This window comes from Chiloscyllium punctatum, chromosome 49, assembly GCF_047496795.1.
Source record: "Chiloscyllium punctatum isolate Juve2018m chromosome 49, sChiPun1.3, whole genome shotgun sequence".
NCBI classification, from domain to species: domain Eukaryota; kingdom Metazoa; phylum Chordata; class Chondrichthyes; order Orectolobiformes; family Hemiscylliidae; genus Chiloscyllium; species Chiloscyllium punctatum.
Window position 1 is genome coordinate 21266541 of NC_092787.1, and position 25474 is coordinate 21292014.

The 25474-nt window shown below is 44.3% G+C and overlaps 1 protein-coding gene across 1 annotated transcript in view; it reads right to left on the reverse strand.

Moving 5' to 3' along the window:
- slc27a4 (solute carrier family 27 member 4) overlaps window positions 1–2787 on the reverse strand; it is a 61196-nt gene extending 58409 nt beyond the window's left edge. The window contains exon 1 of the mRNA XM_072565793.1: window positions 2223–2787. Within this exon, the coding sequence (XP_072421894.1) occupies window positions 2223–2383 (161 nt within the window). The 5' untranslated portion in view covers window positions 2384–2787. The remainder of the gene's footprint in view (window positions 1–2222) is intronic.
- Between the last annotated feature and the right edge of the window lie 22687 nt (window positions 2788–25474).

Below are 25474 nucleotides of genomic sequence, written 5' to 3' on the forward strand. Positions count from 1 at the left end.
CTGCTGAGTTTCTCCACCATTGTCTTGGTTTGTTTCAGATTTCCAGCACCAGCAATATTTTGCTTTTATTTGGCCTTTAGCTAATGTCCAAACAAACAAGTGATCTGGTTGTGGGATGTTGACAATTATCACCCTGGGCACCTACCCAGCAACGCCCATATCCCCATGGGCAAACAAAGAAAAAATACAACAAAGTTATGGGAATGGTGGGATCTTACTGGGTTAATTGGCTGCCATGTTTTCTACATTACAACAGTGTGGATACTTCGGAATGTCCTGCAGTTGGTGGAGTCGGAGTATTTCTTTCACGCTCCCATCCTTCATCAGGGTTCATTGGACACACATCATAGAACAGGTACAGGATGTAAGGGGGCCATTTAGTCTGTCAGGTTCATACCGGCTCTCTTATAGTTCATCTCATCCCCTGCCTTTTCCCCACATAACCTGCAATTTATTTTATCTTTGGAAAATTATCCAAATTCCTATTGAATGTTCCGCTACAATCTCGGGCAGCAAGAAAATTTACGCCCCCCCCCCCCCCCCCCGTAGTTCCTTCTTTCATCAGCCAGACTCTCTCTGGTTCTGGAACTGATTGCCAATGGGGAGCAGTGTCTCCCTTCAGGCCCTGACCTCATCGTATTGAGGACTTCTGTCGAACCTCCTCAGAACCAATTGGGTTGGGATATCTGGTCAGCCTGGACGAGTTGGACCAAAAGGTCTGTTTCCATGCTGTGCATCTCTATGACTCTTTGACCTCCTCTTTCATGAAGAAAAACAATCCCACCTTCGCCAATCCAGCCATTCCTGTATCACAGCACTTCCCAATTTTTGCCCCCGTGCTGTGGGCCCACTTTGAGATTTGGAAATTATCACGACTCTTGAAACTTGCCCACCATGGAATGGTTTACAGTGAGAGAGGGGAGATGGAAGCACAAGACTCAGTGGGGAAGGCAAGAGAGTTGGCCACAGATCTGCCTCAGAGTGCATGACCCCAAACCAAGCTTGACATCCCACTTTGGGGTCGTGGGCTGCATCTCCTTGGCTCAATTCTTTTATATATTGTTTGCACTCTTTCCCAGTACCTTCACAATCACAAGTTATACCTGTGTTTGTTGTTAAAAATAAAACCTTTCCTCTTTCTCTCTCACTCACCACCCAAATGCATGCCCCTTGAGAAGTGATGCACCAATGGGAGGTCAGGTTAACTCAACCTCAGCCTAAAGAGGAAAGGGAGGCCCTGGTTCAAGTCCCACCTACTCCCCAGGCATGTAAATGCAATTCCTACAATGTGGAAGCTGGCCATTTGGCCCACAGATTCACACTGTCCCTCCGGAGAGTGTCCCACACAGACTCAGCCCCACAACTCTGCACTTCCTATGGCTAATCCACCTCTCCTGCACATCCCTGAACATCATGGGGCAATTCAGCATAGCCAATCCACCCTGACCTGCACATCTTTGGATTGTGGGAGGAAACCAGAGCACCCAGAGGAAACCCACGCAGACACGGGGAGAATGTGCAAACTCCACACAGATAATGCTAACCGCTGAACCACTACGCTGCTGCAAAAGCATGCCTGGTTGGAAAACATCTACCTCAGGGCCAGAGAGCTCTCATGGCACAGTGGTAGTGTCCACACTTCTGAGCCAGGAGGCCCATGTTCAAGTCCCACCACCCTCAGAGATGTGCAATAAACATCTCCTGACTGGGGCAGTGCTGTGCAGTCTAACTGAGGAGGGACCAGGACACAAGAGCTCAAGTCCCCTCGGCCATGCTTAAAAACATCTCTGCTGAGGTGGGAAAAGATCAGTCCTGAGGAAGGCTCACTCTACCCAAAACATTAACTCTCCCTCTCTCTCTCCACAGTTGCTGCCAGACCTGCTGAGCTTTTCCAGCAATTTCTGCTTTTGTTAAAAGATGTGAACTTGGGAGATTTTCAGGGTCAGTGTGTGTGTGTCTCTCTCTCTCTCTCTCTCGGGGGGGGGGGGGGGGGTGGGGGGCGGACAGGAGAGGGTGAGGGCTATTGTTGGCTTTAAACCCCCCCCCCCCCCCCCCCAACCCCTTGCATTCGAGAGGGTGCACAAGCTGGGGAATATCTGACTGAAATGCAACACTTCCCCACCCTCCCTCGCCCACGCACCGAAGGCTGCATTAAACCCCCAGTGTCCCTCCCCGTCCTTGAGGAGGAAGGGGGGGGGGGGGGGGCTGGCAATGTTACTCACTGCACGTCCCGGCGGATGGTCTTGAAGAAGATGCCCAGGAATGTGCGGCCTCCCGAGGCGAGGTAGAGAGCGCAGGTAGCGGCGCAGAGCAGTGGCCACGGCAGAGCGGTGAGGGAACGCAGCAGCAGGAAGAGCACAGAGCAAGTGGCCAATCTCCACATCGTCACCTCCAAAACTATACACACACAGGAAACAGGGGATGGGGAATTAAGGTGCAAGCAAAACAAACCCCTTCTCAAAACACAGAAGAGGACAGGCTTCAACAACTGCAAATAATTTTTTAAAAAGGACAGGGTTTGACTGCAACGAGGAATTCAATCTCAAAGTCAAGGAGCAAGCAAGCCCAAATTTTACAAAAATAAAAATCAAACGAGGGTATTTGCCATTGCCACGTTTCTGCAATTCAACTTTTTTCAGCCTTGCGGGTGATTTAAAAGCAAACCCAATCCGGGAAATGGAAGGAGCAGTCGCTCAGTTGCCTTTGCAGCCTGTCACTTCTGACGGTGTACTTTCTGCTACCTAGCGACCTGCACCGGTCATCATGACCTTCCTTCTCCTCCTTTGTAGGCGGTTTGATTGACAGGGGAATGTGCCAGCCTTTCTCCCCCCCCCCCCCTGCTAACCCTGCCTGGGATAGGCGCAAGGCAGAAGGGAGGCTTTCGGGAATTGTAGTTCTTCAAAGAGGGAAGCAATGCAAAAGCAGAAAGATGTACATCTGCAACGTATGCAAAATAAAACAAAAAACAAGTTGCTGGATTACAGGCGGAGAGAGAAGCCGAGTTAACGTTACAGATCCTTTGCAATAATGAAGATTCATTCCGGAAGTGCGGTTATGTTTGTTTTTCTCTCTTCAGAATTGCTGTGGGACTTGCTCAGTATTTCCAGCACTTTCTGTTTTAATATTACGTTTGCTTTCTCCAGGCGCTAGTCAACATGCTCCCACGTCGGTGTAGTTACATTCCCCAACCCTTCATATGCAAAAAAAAAGTGAAATACAAATTGTTCACTGAGATGCTTTTTTTAAAAATTGTCCATCCCTAATTGCCTTTGAAATAGGTAGTGGTGAGCTGGTCTCTTGAAGGACTGCAGTCCATTTAGGAAGTAGTGCTCTTCAGGAGTTCCAGAATTTGATTTATTATTGTCATGTGCTCCTGGGTCCAGTGAAAAGTTCTGATTGGCGTGCAGTACAGGCTGACCATACCATACAGAGTTCATTAAGGTAAGAGAACAGAGCAAGGATTATTATGTTATGGGTGCACAAATAGCAGGATCAACATTAAATTTAAAAATTGACAGGTCCATTCAAAAGTCTAATGACAGCAGGGAAGGAGCTGTTCTTGAACCTATTCATACATGTATGCAAATTTTTGTATCTTCTGCCAGATGGAAAAGAATAAAATTGAGGTGGGAGGAGTCTTTGATTATGAAGAATGTAGCATTTGAGTGAAGTTGAATTGAGGATTCTTTGAAGTGAGAGAGAGGCACTGCTAGGCTTTGAACCCAGGATCTCTTGTTTACAAGACAGGCACTTTAACCACTCAATGGAGCAGCCAGATGATTTGGAGGCAGGGTGGTGTGTGGCCCAGCGGTTTAAAGAGACTTACTGTGGAGAATGGACTGAGCTCTTGGTTGGATGAAGACCTAATGGTTTCTTCTTTAGCCATTCCCAGACCCAAACTGTTCAGTTACTTAGACCCGATCACATGGCTGTTGGCAGACAAAGGCCTTTGTCATTGGTAACTGGTCACTAGTCCATAGACCATTGACCAAATTCTTGTTGCCATCCAAAAGCTCCATCTGAATACAGAATTCCTTGACCCCAGTACATTTCCAACCTAAATTTCAATTCCTGCTTGTTCAAGCTGTTGTTTTAAACAATGCTTGCTATCAGTGTCTCATGACTTGCTTTTCACAATGTGTTGTGCTCCCTTAAAGCACTTTATCACAACTCATTCTCATAATTTTAAAAAGTACAAAAGTGAAAAGACACCGTTTTTCCACCACCACCACATTTGCAATTAACAATTTTGAAGTTATAAAACAAAGACTGACTAATTTCCAAGTGTTTTTGGACCCTTGCATTTGCTGTTTGGTAAACAAATGATTTGCATACAGTATAATCCACATTCCTGATGAAGGGCTTATGCCTGAAACATCGACTCTCCTGCTCCTCGGATGTTGCCTGACCTGCTGTGCTTTTCCAGCATCACACTTTTCGACTCTGATCTCCAGCATCTGCAGTCCTCATTTTCTCCGACAGTATCATCTAACAAGCAATAATGGAATTTCTGACTAACTGCTGATCTTTTAGGGATACATTTTGGCTAGGCTGATGGAGAACTTTTGAATTCTCCTCTGAAAGGTGCGCAACATCTTCTACGAGCAGTTAAATTAACTATGGGCTATGTTCATTCGAAAGAAAGAAATTTTGAGAGTGCACAATTCCCTCAGTTCTGCTTGGAAAATGGATATGTGTTCAAGTCCCAGAGCAGGGTATGATCCAATGACATTCTGACTCGGAGTTGAGAGAGCCAAGGTCAACATGAAACAAGATGATCTTGCTCCAAACAGCTGAGGTTTAACAGGTCTTCTTTTTAGCAATAAGGAAGTGTTGTTCTAGCTTCAGACTTTGAATCGATGTTATATTAAGCATCCCTTCAGAACATAAAGGGCTGTTTGGGGGAGGAGCTAACCAGTTATCAGTTTGATTGTTGGTTTTCTGGTACAAAGCTCCATGTTGTGGAACATTAATCGGTGCTTACACTTTAATCTGAGGCCTGCAACCTGACGTCTCACAACAGACTTTTACGTAACTCAGATAGAATGTAATTGGCTAGTAATTACTATGTAATAAATCTATTCTGTCCAACAAGACTATCCACTTTGTGTGGGCTTCATTCCCAGTTTGGTATTAATAATGCGGACTGATACTAATCAGAAGGATTGGTGACAGTGAATCTATCCAAGGCCTGTTAAATGTTTCCAGTGTATGCAACAGCAACAATATACTTCCCAATGTCCTCAGGCAAAACATCCTCTTCAAAGGACACAACTAGATGACAGCTAATGAAATACTCGCATTAATATGGGACCAGAAAAGAAGAATCCACACACTCATCTGAAATCCCTTCATAGCTCCTTGAAAGTGGAGTCGCAGGTAGATAGGATAGTGAAGAAGGTGTTTGGTATGCTTTCCTTTACTGGTCAGAGTATTGAGTACAGGGGTTGGGAGGTCATGTTGCGGCTGTACAGGACATTGGTTAGGCCACTGTTGGAATATTGCGTGCAATTCTGGTCACCTTCCTATCGGAAAGATGTTGTGAAACCTGAAAGGGTTCAGAAAAGATTTACAAGGATGTTGCCAGCGTTGGAGGATTTGAGCTATAGGGAGAGGCTGAACAGGCTGGGGCTGTTTTCCCTGGAGCGTCGGAGGCTGAAGGGTGACCTTATAGAGGTTTACAAAATCATGAGGGGCATGGAGAGGGTAAATAGGCAAAGTCGTTTCCCTGGGGTCGGGGAGTCCAGAACTAGAGGGCATAGGTTTAGGATAAGAGGGGAAAGATATAAAAGAGACCTCGGGGCAACTTTTCACGCAGAGGGTGGTATGTGTATGGAATGAGCTGCCAGAGGAAGTGGTGGAGGCTGGCACAATTGCAACTTTTAAGAGGCATTTGGATGGGTATATGAATAGGAAGGGTTGGAGGGATATGGACCGGGTACTGGCAGGTGGGACTAGGTTGGGTTGGGATGTCTGGTTGGCATGGATGGGTTGGACCAAAGGGTCTATTTCCATGCTGTATGTCTCTATGTCTACAGGAACCCATTCCACAAAGGGGTGGCAGCCCTCCCGAGGGTGGAGTCTTGGTTGAGTGCTCACATCGCCAACCCAGAGCTGGTGACCAAGTTACAGTAGATTAGATTACATTACAGTGTGGAAACAGGCCCTTCGGCCCAACAAGTCCACGCCGACCCGCCGAAGCGCAACCCACTCATACCCCTACATTTACCCCTTACCTAACACTACTGGCAATTTAGCGTGGCCAATTTATCTGACCTGCACATATTTGGACTGTGGGAGGAAACCGGAGCACCCGGAGGAAACCCACGCAGACACGGGGAGAACGTGCAAACTTCACACAGTCAGTTGCCTGAGGCGGGAAATGAACCTGGGTCTCTGGCGCTGTGAGGCAGCAGTGCTAACCACAAGTTGAGTGATGAAGTCTGGGATCATCTGGATGACCCTCAGCTGCTTGAGGATGGGCTGAGGAAGATGTGGCCACTTGCTGGAGCATGGGATACAACTCGACCCGTGACCATAGCCACCCAAGTCAGCCCAACATCCACACACACTGAATTCCTGCCTGAGAGAGAAAGTGAGGACCGCGGATGCTGGAGATCAGAGCTGAAAATGTGTTGCTGGAAAAGCGCAGCAGGTCAGGCAGCGTCCAAGGAGCAGGAGCATCGACGTTTCGGGCATGAGCCTGGTATCACAGCTGTTCCCATTGCACCATCTGAAACTATTGGATGGATCATTTTCCTTGATATCCATCTGTAACTGCTTCTCCCAATGTTCAAATCAATTAAAAATTGGTCCGTTTGAAGGAAAGAAGCCACTCTTTGTGCATTACACCATCTGCAGCACCTTGCACCCATTTGTCTGCCCATGTAAGGTGCTATGTAAAACAGCTACCATCTACAACAACAAACATAGATCAGTGTTTCTCCCTCCTCTTTCTGAACATGGCACCAGTCATCAGCATTAACCTGGAAGAGCACAGCAGTTCAGGCAGCATCCGAGAAGCAGCAAAATCGATGTTTCGGGCAAAAGCCCTTCATCAGGAATAAAGGCAGAGTGCCTGAAGGTCGGAAAGATAAGTGAGAGGAGGGTGGGGATGGGGAGAGAGTAGTATAGAGTACAATAGGTGAGTGGGGGTGGGGATGAAGGTGATAGGTCAGAGAGGAGGGTGGAGTGGATAGGTGGAAAAGAAAATAGGCAGGTCGGACAGGTCATGGGGACAGTGCTGAGCTGTCCTCACCCCAGTTCCAACCTTCCAGCTCAGCACTGTCCCCATGACTTGTCCTACCTGCCTATCTTCTTTTCCAACTATCCACTCTATCCTGACCTATCACCTTCATCCCCTCCCTCACTCACCTATTGTACTCTATACTACTTTCTCCCCACCCCCACCTTCCTCTCATTTATCTCTCCAACCTTCAGGCACTATATTCCTGATGAAGGGCTTTTGCCCGAAACGTTGATTTTACTGCTCCTCGGATGCTGCCTGAACTGCTGTGCTTTTCCAGCACCACTAATCCAGAATCTGGTTTCCAGCATCTGCAGTCATTGTTTTTACCTATCAGCATTAACCTATTAGATATTCACATTCGCAACAAAGGGTTTGTCGTTACCAAAGCACTGGCAACGTGCAACATGATGTAGAGGAGCTGGTGTTGGACTGGGGCAGACAGAGTTAAAAATCACACAACAACTGGTTATAGTCCAACAGGTTTAATTGGAAGTACTAGCTTTCAGAGTGCTGCTCCTTCATCAGGTAGCTGGTGGATACCACCATTATACTGCAGGTCGTCATGTGTCTTGGCCAACATTGTCTTTCTCATACGCCCCAAGGCATGGTATATTCGCAAGACCAAACAGACGCTGCGACAGTGGATGAATGGACACCGCACAACAATTGCCAGACAGGGATGTTCTCTCCCAGTCAGGGAAAACTTCAGCGGTCAGGGATATTCAGCCTTGGATCTTCGGGACCATCCTCCAAGGCAGACTGTGGGATGTGCAACAATGCAGAGCAGCCAAGCAAGGGTTAATAGCCAAGTTCGGTACCCATGAGGATGGCCTCAACCCGGACGTTGGGTTCATGTCATGCTACAGGTGACCCCACTACACTACATACTCTCTCACACACACACAAGCACACATTCTTATATACTCACAGACTCATGCAGACCCTCTCTCATACACACGCTCTGTCTCAGACAGACACACACACACACACACATGCACATATCCTCTCACAGGCTTATACACTGTCATGCTCACGTACACACTCTACCAAACATGCACACCCGCAAATACACACCCTCTCACATGCACTCACATTCATACGTGCACACTCGTACTCTTTCTCTCTCCACCCCCACCCCCCGCCTCTTCACACGCACATACTACCATGTAAGTCTATGGGGTGAATTTGCATTTGCAGAATTGTATTCGCAGATACATTCTATTTTTTTCAAAAAGCACACAGCCTGTAGGCAGTTAATGCAGGCAGTCAATCTATGTCATATTTTATAAATTCCTACTTTGGAAATAGAACCAGTCTGTCTCAAGATTGGGATACAGACACTTCTAAACTCACACCTTTAATGCATTGTCTGAGATGTCATCTCTTTTTATAAAACCTTATGTTATCTTGAGAATGTGACTTAAAAGAAGTTCTGGGATTTACATATTAATGAACTGAAATCTGCAACCCATTCTGAAAGATGAAAGGCTTAACAGCAATCTAAGTTTTTTAAATATATAATTTTAATTGCATGACACTGCGATCTTTTGCTATAAATTTTGTGTTTATGATACCGCCCCACTAGTTACCTGATGAAGGGGCAACGCTCTGAAAGACAGTACTTCCAAATAAAGCTGTTGGACTATAACCTGGTGTTGTATGATTTTTGATAATGTGCAACATCTAATAGCAGCATCACAGGAGTGTATATCTCTGTCCACCGTTCACCTCCTCTTTCCAGTTTGGGTCTGAGGACTGGAACTAACCTGGGTAAATCAGCAATATGAAAATAATTGTTATTTGTTTATCAAAGGCACTTCAGTTGGCCTGTTCTATAAAACATATGTGCAAGAGTCATAGGTGGTTGCAAGGGATATTATTGATTCTGTGCTCTATCTTGTATATAGTTCTAAGAGGGTTAATACTGAGTGATGTCAAACAGACATTTGGATAGAACAAAGGTCATTGTAATGATGTCTGTCAGATTTATATAATCCATAACTAGCTGCCAACTATAACAACCTCTTCTATATGGACCAGAAAGAGGCTTTCCTCTATGACACTAGACTAAGACATCAAGACCCAAGAGTCAACCACATTGATGTGGATCTGGAGTCACGTGTTGGCCAGACTGAGTCAGGTTGGCAAATTTCCTTCCCTAAAACACATTCATGAACCAGATGGCTTCTCCCCTTGGCTCTCAGCAATGGTTTAATGGTCACACTAGTATCTTAATTCCAGATTCTTGTCGACTTCAAATTCCATCATCGTCCATGACAGGATTCAAACCCAGGTTCCTGAACATGACCTGGGTTCTTTGGATTAATAGCTGAAAATGTGTTTCTGGAAAAGCGCAGCAGGTCAGGCAGCATCCAAGGAACAGGAGAATCGACGTTTTGGGCATGAGCCCTTCTTCAGGAATGAGGAAAGTGTGTCCAGCAGGCTAAGATAAAAGGTAGAGAGGAGGGACTTGAGGGAGGGGCGTTGGAAATGCGATAGGTGGAAGGAGGTCAAGATGAGGGTGATAGGCCGGAGTGGGGTGTGGGCGGAGAGGTCAGGAAGAAGATTGCAGGTTAGGAAGGCGGTGCTGAGTTCGAGGGATTTGACTGAGACAAGGTGGGGGGAGGGGAAATGAGGAAACTGGAGAAATCTGAGTTGACCTCCTTCCACCTATCGCATTTCCAACATCCCTCCCCCAAGTCCCTCCTCCCTACCTTTTATCTTAGCCTGCTGGACACACTTTCCTCATTCCTGAAGAAGGGCTTATGCCCGAAACGTCGATTCTCCTGCTCCTTGGATGCTGCCTGACCTGCTGCGCTTTTCCAGCAACACATTTTCAGCTCTGATCTGCAGTCCTCACTTTCTCCTTCTTTGGATTAATAGTCCAGGCCATCACCTAGGATAGTTGCAGCAGCTTTCATCATACGTTATAGCTGATTGAGCGCAGAGATCTGGCAAAGCCCATACAACTGTATGCCCTTCATTTAGATGTAACTGGAACCTCACTTTTTTCAATGAATATTAATCAGCCAGGAAGCCATTGGGATATTCTGACATCAGATCCTGAACAAAACAGCCTCCAAACTAGTGGATTTACCAAAGCTTTCTCTATGATTCAGGTACAAACATAATTTACTGTGAAACGACCACAGCTGATGTTAAAATGGCAAGATTTTGTGCGTTTATTATTGGAACATTTGTCTGTTGATCTTAAATGGGTTGAAATAATGATCTAAGTCACTGCAAGCTAATATCAGTTCTAACCCAGCATTTTATTTTAAATGTTCCTTGCTGGTTTACTACCCTGGTAGTTCCCAGTTTGAAAGCTTGTATTTTCTGTCTTTGTATATTTGGAGGTAGTTGTTGGACCAGCCTACACAATCAGGTATGTCAAAGATTGTGCTAAGTCTGTCACTGTGTCTAACATATTTTGTCTTCTGTGCTGTGTTGTGTCTCACAGCTGCCTTTGGGCTGAATCCCAAAGGAAACAAACCCTCCAACATGAGTGAGATGTTCTTCACATGAATCAACACTCATTCAGATTTGCTGAGTCAAGAATGGAGAGTGTTCGTGTTTAACCCAGACTTTGAAACGTGCACTCAGCAATACTTCAGATCTGAGTGATACAATGAATGGGAATTTTGCTCATCTTTGTAAGAGGAACACTCCCTGGAGGAATGCTTATCTCTGGGTTGGGATCATGGGTTTGAACTTTGTACACGATTTCTTTAGGTGTGAGTTCCACCCACACCCAACTTTGGAATCATATTTCATTCTCTTTGTTGTCAGAATGAAGGCTTTTACAGCCAAGAGATTTTGACCCTGTTCAAACACAATAATTTTCCGATGAGCTGTAATTTATCTAATGTAAAATAAAATCTGTGGGACAGTGTGGATCCTGGCCCTGAACACCGGTGTGCTCTAGAACTAATGCAGCTTCCAGGCTCTTTATATTTCAAATTGCTCCACACTGACAGAGCATGTTAATTTAAATTTAATTGAGGAAAAAAAGCAATGAAGGTCTTGAATATCATTGTACATTTTAAACATGTCTGTCAGAAACCAGAGAAACAGCAACGACGCACAATGTGTGGGTCCAGTATCTGGATGCTCACACCACACCCTTACATTGCAGGTCACTAATCTCTGCTTGGAGGTTAGGCGAATGCAAAAGGCAGGTATCTTCTTCCCTACTGACTGGGAAGGTGGGATCAGAGGGCAACTAAATCCAGGTCTTTTCACAATTGTGTTTTGTTGCTGTACAGCAGTGCCACAGACCTATGAGTGGGTTACTTTTGAGTCATAGAGATGTACAGCACAGAAACAGACCCTTCAGTTTAACCCATCCATGCTGACCAGATATCCCAACCCAATCTAGTCCAACATGCCAGCACCCGGCCCATATCCCTCCAAACCCTTCCTATTCATTTACCCATCCAGATGTTTGCAATTGTATTCACCTCCACCACTTCCCCTGGCAGCTCATTCCACCCACTGCATGAAAAAGTTGCCCCTTAGGTCTCTTTTATATCTTTCCCTCTTACCCTAAACCTATGCCCTCTAGTTCTGGACTCCCCCACCACAGGGAAAAAAAAACTTTATCTACTTATCGTATTCATGCTCCTCTTGATTTTTAACCGCATTCTTGGCTACAGTATGTGTCTGGCGTGTTCCATTCTGAAAGGGAACATGACTAGGTCAGTTGTAATGATTGGTGATGTGGGAACATAACAACTAGGAGCAGGGGTAGGCCATCTGACTCCTCAAGCCTTCTCTGCCATTTAATAATGAACTTTTTGTGGACTCAGCTCCACTTACCCACCTGCTCACCATAACCCTTAATCCCTTTATTGCACAAAAATCTGTCTTTGCCTTATAGACGTTCAAGAAGATAGCCTCAACTGCTTCACTGGGCAGGGAATTCCACAGATTCTCAACCCTTTGGGTGAAGAAATTCCTCCACAAACTCAGTCCTAAATCTGCTCCCCGTTATTTTGAGGTTATCCCCCCAGTTCTACTTTCACCCGCCAGTGGAAACAACTCCACTGTTTCTATCCAATTCGTAATTTTATATGTTTCTATAAGATCCCCACTCATTCCAATGAATATAATCCCAGCCTACTCAGTCTCCCCTCAGAAGCCAACCCTCTCAACTCCCTATCAACCTGGTGAATCTCCTCTGCACCCCCTCCACTGCTAGTACACCCTTTCTCAAATAAGGACACCAAAACTACACAGTATGGAGAATCATCAATTGACCATTGAGAGGCAGAGAGCTGGGATAAAATAACGAACATATTTACATATTGAGTTGCCTTTGGCCACATAAGACTTTAACGTTTGAAAGTTCAGCTTTGTTTCTTTATTTTCTACTTAAAAGTGAGGACTGCAGATGCTGGAATTCAGAGTTGAGAATGTGGTGCTGGAAAAGCACAGCAGGTCATACAGCATCCGAGGAGCGGGAGGATCGACGTTTCGAGCATAAGTTTCCTGATGAAGGGCTTATGCCCAAAACGTTGATTCTCCTGCTTCTCAGAAGCTGCCTGACCTGCTGTGTCTTTCCAGTACCACACTCTCGAATGTGTAACTTTAACCGTATTTTGTATGTTTTACACTACACTACAGTTACTGCAATGTTTAACTTTTCGCTTTGTTCTTTCTTTCTACCTTGTTCTTAAGATTCTGTGCCCAGGTACTTGAACCTAAGATGGCACCTTGTGTGGCAACATTGTATAACTTTCACCCTGAGTACATTTGACAATTAAATCAAAATCAAATCAAATCAATTCGGCCTTCTGTCTTACTTAATTCACCCAAGAGAGCGAAGGTAAGCAGGATAACTTACATTTATATCCTATCTTCTACAGCTTTGGGAAGTCTGAAGAAGCTTCACAGCTAATTAATTACTGTCTAAAGTGCAGTCAATGACCTAAAGTGGGGAAACTGCAACAAAAATATTAATGTTGCCTGAACCATACGTACCTATAAAGTCCCCAGTGCTGTTGTTTCTGTATACTGTTCTTGGACAAGATGCCATTTCATTAAAAAAAAGGAAATACATATTTCATATAAATATCTTTAAGCTCAGGCTGGAAGTGACTTATTGCACTAATCTAATTTAGGTTCTGAATTATTGTTTTTTCCCTCTTATTCGGTGGCTTAGTGGTTAGCACTGCTGCCTCACAGCGCCAGGGACCTGGGTTAAATTCCAGCCTCCAGCAACTATCTGTGTGGAGTTTGCACGTTCTCCGCGTGTCTGTGTGGGTTTCCTCCAGGTGCTCCGGTTTCCTCCCACAGTCCAAAGATGTGCAGGTCAGGTGAATTGGCCATGCGAAATGCAGGGTTACAGGGATTGGAGGGGTGGGGATGGGGCTGTCTGGATGGGATGCTCTTCAGAGGGCTGCTGTGGATTTGATGGGCTGAATAGCCTGCTTCCATACTGTGGGGATCCTATGATTCTATAATTCAATGAGATGTAGGAATTTCTGTCAAGGATGTCCTTTGTTGGCCACTCTTGCACTGAATGGCTCACTGGTCCATTTAAGAGGACAATTAAATGTGAAACATCTATGACTCTATGACATATCTGTGGGTCTGGAGTCACATGTGTGTCAGCCTGGGTATTGTTGACAAATTTCCTTCCTTAAAGGACATCTGTGAACCAAATGGGGTTTTCCAAGAATCAATGTTAATTTCACAGTCACCATTATGTAAACTAGCTTTCAGCTCCAGCCTTATTAATTGAATTTAAATTCCACAAGCTGAATGGTAGGATTTGAACCCATGTCCTGTGAGCATTAGCCTGCATTTCTATATTACTAACCCTGTGACATTACCTCATTATATTTCCATTTGGCCCAAATAGACAGATTTGGGCCGGTATACTCTGTCCTCTGGCAGAACTTAATGTATGGAAATGTATGAATGTACTTATCCAGCTTATTCTTTAAAATGGTGAACCAAGAAATGTGAAATGATCAGATTAAGGTTTATGCATATTTATTTTCCCACTGTAAGACAAACTGTAGGATTTACATGTGTAATTTCTTCATGTTATTTTGGGTAACTTTAGCTCTGGTTTTTGAGTTCGCAACTTGTAGATTTTTATTTCTCTGTGTCTGAAGTTAATAAGTAACTTGTATTCAGGTTCACTCTAATTTCTTCACTGGCTTTGCTTATCCCACAAGATCTGTGCCTGGCAGTGTCTTCCAGAGTTGGATGTCAATGCTGTGACCAGTTGCCGATGCCAATCGTCGTGCACAGTACATCAGAGTGCTGCACATGTGTGCTTCTGTGCAACTTAGAGGCAACACTGCTTTTGAAGTATTTTTCTGAAACCACAGCAGTTTCTTTTAAGAACAGTTTTTGAAGACTAGCTCTGGAGTGAATGGATCTGCATCAGAAATGGACTTTTATTGGTTTAGATTGTTTGGACAGCCAGCATGGTAAATAATTGGACCTCAAATGTTTGTGAGAACATTCTGGAATTTGATTTATTTTTAAGCTTACAGAAAACACCCATAGCTGAGAGCACAAAACTTTTAGATCCACTCTTGACATTGAGTGGGGTGGTCCAGTGAGGTGCTTTGAACAGGATGGCCATATAGAGCAGTGCTGTCGAAAAGGAAATGGTAGATTTCATGAATTAGATTACCTGGGAGTGGAACGTTGGTGTTAGTTTCAGACCAGAGTGTTGGTATGAAACCCTGAAGAGGTTACTCAGGCACAGAGTCACAGAGTTGTTCAGCACGGAAACAGACCTTTCAGTCCAATTCGCCCATGCCAACCAGATATCCTAAATTCATCGAATCCCTTTTGCCAGCATTTATAGAGTCGTAGAGATGTACAGCATGGCAACAGACCCTTCAGTCCAACCCGTCCATGCCGACCAGATATCCCAACCCAATCTAGTCCCACCTGCCAATAATACCCGACACATATCCCTCCAAACCCTTCCTTTTCATATTACCATCCAGATGCCTTTTAAATGTTATAATTATACCATCCTTCACCACTTCCTCTGGCAGATTATTCCAATACATGCACCACTCACTGCATCCCTTTTATATCTTTCCCCTCTCACCCTAAACCTCTGCCCTCTAGTTTTGGACTCCCCCACTTCAGGGAAAAGACGTCAGACGTCAGACCCTATCCATATACCTCATGACTTTATAAACTTCTATAAGGTCATCCCTCAGCCTCTAATGCTCCAGGGAAAACAGTCCCAGCCTATTCAGCCTTTCCCTAAAGCTCAAACCCTCCAACTCTGGCAACATCCTTGCAAATCTTTTCTCAACCTTTTCAAGTTTCACAATCTTCTTTCTATAGCAGGGAGACCAGTATTGCAAACAAAAGTGGCCTAACCAATGTCCTGTACAGCTGCAACATGACCTCCCAACTCCTATACTCAATGTACTGACCAATAAAGGAAAGCATACCAAACGCTTTCTTCATTACTCAATCTTTCTATGACCCCACCTTATAAACTTTGTTCAGGCCTCTTTGTTCAGCAACATTCCCCAGGACTTACCATGAAGTGTAACAGTCCTGCCCTGATTTGCCTTTCCGAAATGCAACATATCACATTTATCTAAATTAAACTCCATCTGCGACTCCTCAGCCCATTGGCTCATCTGATCAAGATCCCGTTGTACTATAAGGTAGACTTCTTCGTTGTCCACTACACCTCCAATTTTGGTGTCATATGCAAACTTACTAACTATACCTCCCATGTGCTATTCCAAATCATTTATATAAATGACGAAAAGCAGAGGCCTCAGCACTGATCTTTGTGGCACTCCACTAGTCACAGGCTGCCAGACCGATTAGCAACCCTCCACCACCACCACATTTGAGTCAGTTTGGTATCCAAACGGCTAGATCTCCCTGTATTCCATGTGATCTAACCTTCCTATCCAGTCTACCGTGAAGAACCTTGTCGAATGCCTTACTGAAGAACATATAGATTACGTCCACCACTCTGCCCTCATCAATCCTCTTTGTTACTTCTTCAAAAAACTCAGTCAAGTTTGTGAGACATGATTTCCCACGCACAAAGCCATGTTGACTATCCCTAATCAGTCCTTGCCTTTCCAAATTGATGTAAATCCTGTCCCTCAGGATTCCTCCAACAACTTGCCCACTACTGACATCAGGCTCACCAGTCTGTAGTTCCCTGGCTTTTCCTTACCACCTTTCTTAAGTAGCGGCACCATGTTAGCCAACCTCCAGTCGTCTAGCACCTCATCCGTAGCTATTGTTGATACAAATATCTCAGCAAGGGGTTCAGCAATCACTTGCCCAGCTTCTCACAGAGTTCTCGGGTACACCTAATCAGGTCTCAGGAATTTATCTACCTTTATGCATTTTAAGACATCCAGCACCTTATCCTCTGTTATATGGACATTTTTCAAAATGTCGTTATTTATTTCCCTACGTTCTATATCCTTCTGCATAGTAAACACTGGTGCAAAATGTTTGTTTAGTATCTCCCCCATCTCCTGCGGTTCTACATCGAGGCGGCTTTGCTGATCTTTCAGGGACTTAGGGTGGGTGTAGTGAAGATCAGCTGTGTGAAAGCTGCAGGAAGGAGCTATTCCAATTCAGTTTTAAAGTTGAAGTCACAAACCTACAAAGGTGTTGAGTACAGGGATTCTAATGTGAGTATTATTTCACTTTAAGAATGTATTACAGCTGTGTTTTAGGTATTATACAGAAGCTTTTTTGTTACTTTTCAATTCATAAAGAAGTGTTTTGGGATAAATGGGATTATATTTTTAATTGGTGTTTAAAATCTTTAAATTTGTTTTATAAGTAGATAGTTTGGATTATTCTGTTTTATCTTTGCTCCTGCTGTAATAAAATTCCATTTTATTGCTAAAGCAAAGTCTGCAGCATTGCGTGCTTCAGTTTCAGTGCGAGACTACTTAATTAAAGCCAGAACAAATCAAAATAAGATCTATCAAGCCAGGTTCTTGTGTGGAATCTGACTTGTCTGTTAATAACATTAGTTATGGAAGTGTAGCTGGGGCTCGAAATGTAAGAGGAACACAAATGAGTGTTCTGTACAAAGATCAACGGTATTTTATGGATCTCATGAGGGAGTCCTGACAATTTATTTAAGAATACATTGATTCTTGGAGACAATGAGCAAATGAAAATGATTGAAGAACAACAAGCAAGTAAATTGAACCAATGGGGAATGATTTTCCTGTTACTGGTTAAGGAATTCTCCAGCTAAGTAACTGTGCATTAATATTTGTCTGAAGGTCAGTTACTAACTGATGGATCTGCTGTCTTCATATGTACTGACTATTGGCTGCATATTGTTTGGGTATGGACCAATCACTAATGGAGATGATTTTTGGGTAAGAACCAATTACTTACTAAGAATGAACTATGCGTAAGGACCAATCACAGATGGAGGTGAGGTTGCTAAGGCACATGGGAACAGGAATAGGCCATTTAGCTCCTCACTTGCATTGTGTCTCTCAATTAATTTGTGACTGATCTACATTTGATTTATCTTCTTTGCTACCATAAACTTTTCATACCCTAACCTAATAATCTCAGTTTTCAAATTTTCACTTGGGGTGTCTGTCATCTGCAGTTTTTCTGGAGTATGAGCTCTGCATGTTTATTAGCCCTTCTATGAAGAACTCCCTGACATTACTCCTGTGCCAATTAGCTCTAATTTTAAGATTTGCTCCCCCTAATCTCCTTAACCTCTCTTCAAAACCCGATCAACCCCTTCCATCATTTTTAACACAAAGTGTTTGAAATAATGGCACAGAGGTTTGTATCCCATCACCAAGTCACCCTTTATTTACATAGGCAGTATGGTGGCTCAGTGGTTAGCACTGCTACCTCACAGCGTCTGGGACCCAGGTTCAAACCCAGCCTTTGGGTGACTGTCTGTGTGGAGTTTGCACATTCTCCCCGTGTCTGCGTGGGTTTCCTCTGGATGCTCGGGTTTCCTCCCATAGTGTGTGGGTTAGATGGAACCAAAAGTGAAAATGCTGGAATATCTCAGCAGGTCTGGCAGTATCTGTAAGGAGAGAAAAGACCTGACGTTTTGAGTCAAACTGACCCTTTGTCAAAGGCAGTTTTGACAAAGGGTCAGTTAGACTCAAAACGTCAGCTCTTTTCTCTCCTTACAGATGCTGCCAGAACTGCTGAGATTTTCCAGCATTTTCTCTTTTGTTTTCAGATTCTAGCATCCGCAGTAATTTGCTTTTATATATGTGGGTTAGGTGGTTTGGCCATGCGAAATTGCCCTGTAGTGTTCAGGGGTGTATAGGCTAGGTGGGTTAGCCGTGGGGATGCTGGGTTACAGGGAAAGGGTAGAGGACTGGTTCTGGGTAGGTTGCTCTTTAGAAGGTCAGTGTGGATTTGATGGGCTGATGATGTTTCCACACTCTAGGAATTCTAACTCCAAAAATGAAAATATGCGGAGTACATGGGCTTGGAGCCAGTCCCAGATTCTCCCGTTTACTGATTGGCCCAGACTAATAACCCCAATCAAGGATCTCATAGTCATTGAGATCCACCTGGCCCCGGTTCCAATCACTACATCGCTCCCCACCCCTAAGTCCGGGGATGTCGGCCTATTCTTTCTCTTGTAGCTTCTCCAGTGATGTTTTTGCCCCATGTCAGATTCCTCCGACTCTGACGTGTACCAGACCAAAGATTGTCAGTTGAGCCCGGAGCATGTCAGGAGAGTTTTCTCCTTTTTTTATGGTATCGAGGCTGCATCCATCTTGGACTCTGAGGTTTCTTTGACGCTAGATGGAGGATGGGGTTGGGATCCCACTGTTTCTGACAGGACTTCTGGCTGTTCTGAGCGGGCCAGGTATGTTTTGTGAGGTAACAGTTTTCAGGTGATCCACGCGTTTGATCAGGATCGCCTCATCTACCTGAACTTTGTATGTCAGAGGGCCTGACCTTGTGTGATTTCACCTCGTACTCATGCAGGGCCATTCCCATGGTTTCAACACCAAACTTTGTCCCCTCAGGTAAACTGTCTCTCTCACTGAGAGGAGACATGTGGCCGGTATTGGTGTTCCTGCTGCCATTTCTGTGTTAATGAGTTGGCATCTTTGAAAGATAAAAAAGGAGTAAATGGAAACAGGAACATCTGACTAACAGCAGTTGCTATTTCCTGATAGACTACGACTAGTGGAGAGAGTGGCAACTATCCCAGCCCCATTTTTTCTTTGGAGACTGCACTCTATCTCCACCTGCAGTTTGAAACGTGAATAGTGGCTTTAGTTCAATTGAATCACAGATTGCTCCAGCACCGAAGACTATTCAGCCCATTGAGCTTCTGTCAAACCGTGGAAAGAGAAATTAGTCCCACTCCTCTCCTCTTTCCCCACAGGTCTAAACTTTTAACCGGACTAGACAGGGTCAACACAGGAAAGATGTTCCCAAAGACCAAGTGACTCCAGGACTAGGGGTCACAGCCTCAGGATACAGGGTCGGCCATTTAGGACTGAGATGAGGAGAAACGTCTTCACCCAAAGAGTGGGGAGCCTGCGGAATTCTCTGCCCCAGAAAGAGGCTGGTGCAAAAACATTGAATGTTTTCACGAAGGAGTTAGATATAGTTCACAGGGCTAAAACAGGATCAAAGGTTATGAGGAGAAGCAGGAACAGGGGACTGAATTGGATGGTCAGCCGTGATCACATGGAATGGGGAAGCAGGCTCAAAGGCCGAATGGCCTACTCCTGCTCCTATTTTCTCGATTTCTATATTTACTTATCAAGCCTATATCCAATTCCCTGTTGAAAGTTATAGCTGAATCAGTTTCCACTGTTCTTTCAGGGAGCACATTCAAGATCACAACAATTCACGCTCAAGAACTATTTCTGTCCTTCATCTTCAGCTCTTTTGGCTTTAATCCATTTGCTTTGGTTAACAACCTTTCTGCTAACTGGGAAAAAAAAATCCCTTCTTGATTACCCTTGTAAACATATTTCCAAATTCTCAGCATCTCTGTCAATTTCCCTGTGATTTCTGCTCTGAGGAAAGCAATCCTATTTTCTTTCATCAGTCCATATGTCTGGTTACATACATCACTTGTGCTACGTGGAGAAATCTCCTCCATACCCTCACCAAGGCTTGAAACATGAAAAGTAGCTTTAGTTTAATCGAGTATAGAAGTAAAGAGGTTCTTCTGCAGCTGTACAGGGCCCTGGTGAGACCACACCTGGAGTACTGTGTACAGTTCTGGTCTCCAAATTTGAGGAAAGCCATTCTGGCTATTGAGGGAGTGCAGCGTAGGTTCACCAGGTCAATTCCTGGAATGGCAGGATTGCCTTACACGGAAAGACTGAAGCGACTGGGCTTGTATACCCTTGAGTTTAGAAGACTGAGAGGGGATCTGATTGAAACGTATAGGATTATGAAAGGACTGGACACTCTGGCAGGAGGAAACATATTTCCGCTGATGGGGGAGTGCCGAACCAGAGGACACAACTTAAAAATACGGGGTAGACCATTTAGGACAGAGATGAGGAGAAACTACTTCACCCAGAGAGTGGTGGCTGTGTGGAATGCTCTGCCCCAGAGGGCAGTGGAGGCCCAGTCTCTGGATTCATTTAAGAAAGAATTGGATAGAGCTCTTAAAGATAGCGGAGTCAAGGGTTATGGAGATAAGGCTGGAACAGGATACTGATTGGGAATGATCAGCCATGATCATATTGAATGGCGGTGCAGGCTCGAAGGGCTGAATGGCCTACTCCTGCATCTATTGTCTATTGTCTATTGTCTATTGAATCATATCCTCCATTCCCTCACCACTCACCAGAAATGGACGCAATACTCCAGCTGGGGTTGGGCTTTGGTGAGTCAGTTTTATAATGAATGTTTAGCACTAATTAGTTAATTGCTTTTGTATTCTTTGCACCTATTCACAAAGCAAGTCGTATGAGGATTGGTTGAGGACTCAGGGCCTGTATTGATGGTGTTTAGAAGACTGAGGTGGGCCTTGGATTGTAGCTTACAGAGTACTGAGAGGCCTAGGTAGAGTGGAGGTGCAGAAGATGTTTTCGCTAGTAGGAGAAACTAGGACCCGAGGGCACAACCTGAGAGTGAAGGGTCAACTCTTTAGAACTGAGTTGAGGAGGAACTTCTTCAGGTGTTGAATCTACAGAACTCACTGCGGAAGAAGGCTATGGAGTCCAAGTCGTTGAACGTATTCAGGACAGAGATAGATAGGTAGGTTCTTGATTGATAAGAAGATCAAAGGTTACAGGCAAAAGACAAGAGAATAGGGTTGAGAACATATCAGCCATGATCAAAGGGTGGAGCAGACTTGATGGGCTGAATGGCCTAATTCTGCTCTTATCATGGTCTTACGGTCAAGTCATTCTTGCTCCGGTACAGAGTGGAAAGACTGTACACTGGTGAGGGGAGAGCCACAAGGAGTCTCATATTGAAAAACTGCACGATATGGGTGGGTTATGAAACATTCAGGAGTGATGTCACAGAGGAAAGAAACAAAGTGTATTGTGTGGGACTGGAGGCTAGCACATTCTGAGTGGCTGTATTGGGAAGTCAGAACAGTGAGTAGCTCTCCTGTCCAGTCTTTGATGTAAAAATTAGTCTTTAATTTTGATTAAGAGCGTTGGTCTTCATTAAAAGAGGGTTTGAGTCAGAGTCACAGAGATGTATAGCATGGAAACAGACCCTTCGGTCCAACTCGTCCATGCCGACCAGATATCCCAACCTATTCGAGTCCCATTTGCAGGTACTTGGCCCATATCCCTGTAAACCTTTTCTATCCATATACACATCCAGATGACTTTTAAATGTTGCAGTTGTACCAGCATCCACCACTTCCTTTGTGTTACAACTCTATAACAATATACTGGTCCAAAAAAAGCACATATTAAAATTAGATCAACTTAATTTCAATACCATATAGCGGCTGTCGTCATTGGTGTCTGTCTTCTTTCGGCTGAAGATTTCCCTGGGTCGTCTTCTGTCTTCTACTGTGAAAATGTTTCATCCGTAAAAGGTACCTTTGATTGAGAGTGTTTTTGAATAGCAATCTTTCTCGATGGCAGTTAATCTCTTGAAGGCAGTTAGAATCATAGAATCACTACAGTGTGGAAACAGACCATTTGGCTCAACAAGTCACACTGACCTTCTGAAGAGCAACCCCCCCAGACCCATTCCCCCATCCCATCTTTACCCCTGACTAATGCATCTACCCTACATATCCCTGAACACTACAGGCAATCTAGCATCGCCAATCCTTCTAACCTGCACATCTTTGGACTGTTGGTCTGTCTGACTTTCAAAGTGCCTGATTTTTTTATTTTATACCCCAAACATCAGATCGTCTCATTGGTTCAAGGTTGGCAAAAACAATAAATTCAAACTTGGTTGGGTTTTGGTATCCTGGGGCATAATTTAAACCGATTAGTTAAATTCGAATTATTGTCAAATCAGCAACCAACTCGGGTATCTATTTCACAGGCAAATGTTACATATTTTCAATTTTCTATACACTTTGAGTCTGCTAGGTAATCATATGACAGGTGCTTGTAAGGTCTCAGTGTAAAACAGCATTCACTCTCTATTAAAGGTTAGGACACTCCTTCAACTTCACAACACTCTAGCAGTTCATTCCTTACACATACCACCCTCTGCGTGAAAAGGTTGCCCCTTAGGTCCTTGTTAAATTTTTCCCCTCTCACCCTAAACCTATGACCTCTAGTTCTGGACTCCCCCACCCCAGGGAAAAGACCTTGTTGATTGATCCTATCCATACCCCTCATGTACAGGAGCAAGGAAGTCATGCTGTAGCTGTACAGGGCTTTGGAGAGGCCACACCCGGAGTAATGTGTGGACATTTTCGTGTCTGGACCTAACAATGATTTACTTGCCATAGAAGGGGTATAATGAAGGTTCACCAGACTGATTCCTGAGATGGCAGGTTTTGTCAATTGAGGAGAGATTGTGTTGACTGGGCCTGCATTCACTGGAGTTTCGAAGAACGAGAGGAGATCGTGTGTAAAATTCTAACAGGGCTGGACTCAGGAACAAGGAGTCACCGTCTCTGGTTACACGATAGGTCTTTTTGGACAGAGATGAGGAGAAATTTCTTAATTCAGAGGGTAAGAAACCTAAGCAATTTCTTACCATAGAAAACGATGGAGACTGAGCCACTGAATATATTAAAGGAAGAAATAAATGGCTGGCTAGAGGCTTGATGTGTCAAGGGATATGGGGATTAGATTCCCTACAGTGTGGAAACAGGCCCTTCGGCCCAACCAGTCCATACCGACCCTCCGAAGAGTAACCTACCCAGGCCCATCTCTCTCTGACTAATGCAGCTAATCCTATGGGCAAGTTAGCAAGGCCATGGAAACCAGAGCACTCAGAGAAAACCCACACAGACACATGGAGAATGTACAAATGCCACACAGACAGTCACCCAAGGCTGAAATCGAACCTGGGATCCTGGTACTGTGAGGCAGCAGTGCTAACCACTGAGCCACCATGCCGCCCTAAGTAATTTGATTGCATAAGGCAGCAATACATTCAAGATGAGTATGAGATGAACTTATTGAAGTGAGCTTAAGAGGCCTACCTACTTTATGTGGTCTCACAATAGAAGCCACGTGTTCATGGCAGACGAGAGAGATCATCTTACATGATTGAATTTCAATCCAAATACTCCTTTTTTAAAAATTAAAAATGCATATATTATCATGTACATTTTGAGTTTCCCATGTTACTAAACATATAACCAACTGTTCTCATGTCTTCACAGCTCCCAATGGACTGTTTATATGAATTGAAAAATGTGTTGCTGGAAAAGCGCAGCAGGTCAGGCAGCATCCAAGGAGCAGGAGAATCGACGTTTCGGGCATGAGCCCTTCTTCAGGAATCGGGGGTAACGTTTTTCAGCGCTGATCTCCAGTATCTGCAGTCCTCACTTTCTCCTGTTTATATGAATTCCACACATAGTCTTTAAATCAAACTGGCCTCTTAATGGTACCCACGTGTGTTATGTTGGCTGTGCAGTGGGTGTTGTTTCCTGGGAGAGTGTTGTTTCTGCATCATTTGTTGTTGAGGTAATATCTATAATATTTTCATTTCTGTTGGGTTGCAGTGGAACCTCTGGGTCTGATCATCGAATCCTTACCATGTGGAAGCAGACCATCGGGCCCATTGAGTGGATAATGGAGAGTCTCCTTTCACGATGTGAGCACAGCATCATTCAGAGTCATAGAGATGTACCATATGGAATGAAATCCTTTGGTCCAACCTATCCATGCCAACCAGATATCCTAAGCTAATCTAGTCCCTTTTGCCAGCACTTGGCCCATATCCCTCTAAACTCTTCCTATTCATATACACATCCAGATGCCTTTTAAATGTTGTAATTGTACCAGCCTCCACCACTTCCTCTGGCAGTTCATTCTGTTCATGCACCACCCTCTGTGTGAAAACGCTGCTCCATTGGTCCCTATTAAAACTTACCCCTCTCACCTTCAACCTCTGAACTCTAGTTCTGGACTCCCCCACCCCAGGGAGAAGGCCTTGTCTATTTACCCTATCCCTGCCCCTCATGATTTTATAAACCTCTTTAAGGTCATCTCTCAGCCTCCGACGCTCCAGGGAAAATAGCCCCAGCCTATTCAGCCTCTTCCTATAGCTCAAATCCTCCAAACCTGACAACGTCCTTGTAAGTCTTTTCTGAACCCTTTCAAGTTTCACAACATCCTTCCTATAGCTGGGAGACTATAATTGCACCCTATTTGTTTTAATACCCTGAATACAAATGCAATCTTGATTGTGGTCAGCAATGGCTTGATTGTGTTTATAAGCTAGCAGATCATCCACTGTAACCTCCACTCCAGAAAGATCACCAACTAGTTCCATGTTGATGTTCATCTAGAGCAGCAGAAATGCCAAATGGCATGTGCAACCATGTCCTGAACAGCATCCAGAATATATTAGAAAATTGCTATTTTTCAACCAGTTTCACCTGTTGGTAACCACCAACATACCGAGGGTGCTGAGGATTTTTGCTTTTGCACGTTGTGGCGAAATTACATTGATAGTTGACATGAGGTAATAAGATCACTTCAGGGCTTCATTTAAATCCTTTGGATCAATGCAAACACACACTGTTTTTCTGTGACCATGCAGCTGATCCATTTGGTAGGATTTATCGATTTCTCGATTTACTCCTTTCTTTTTCAA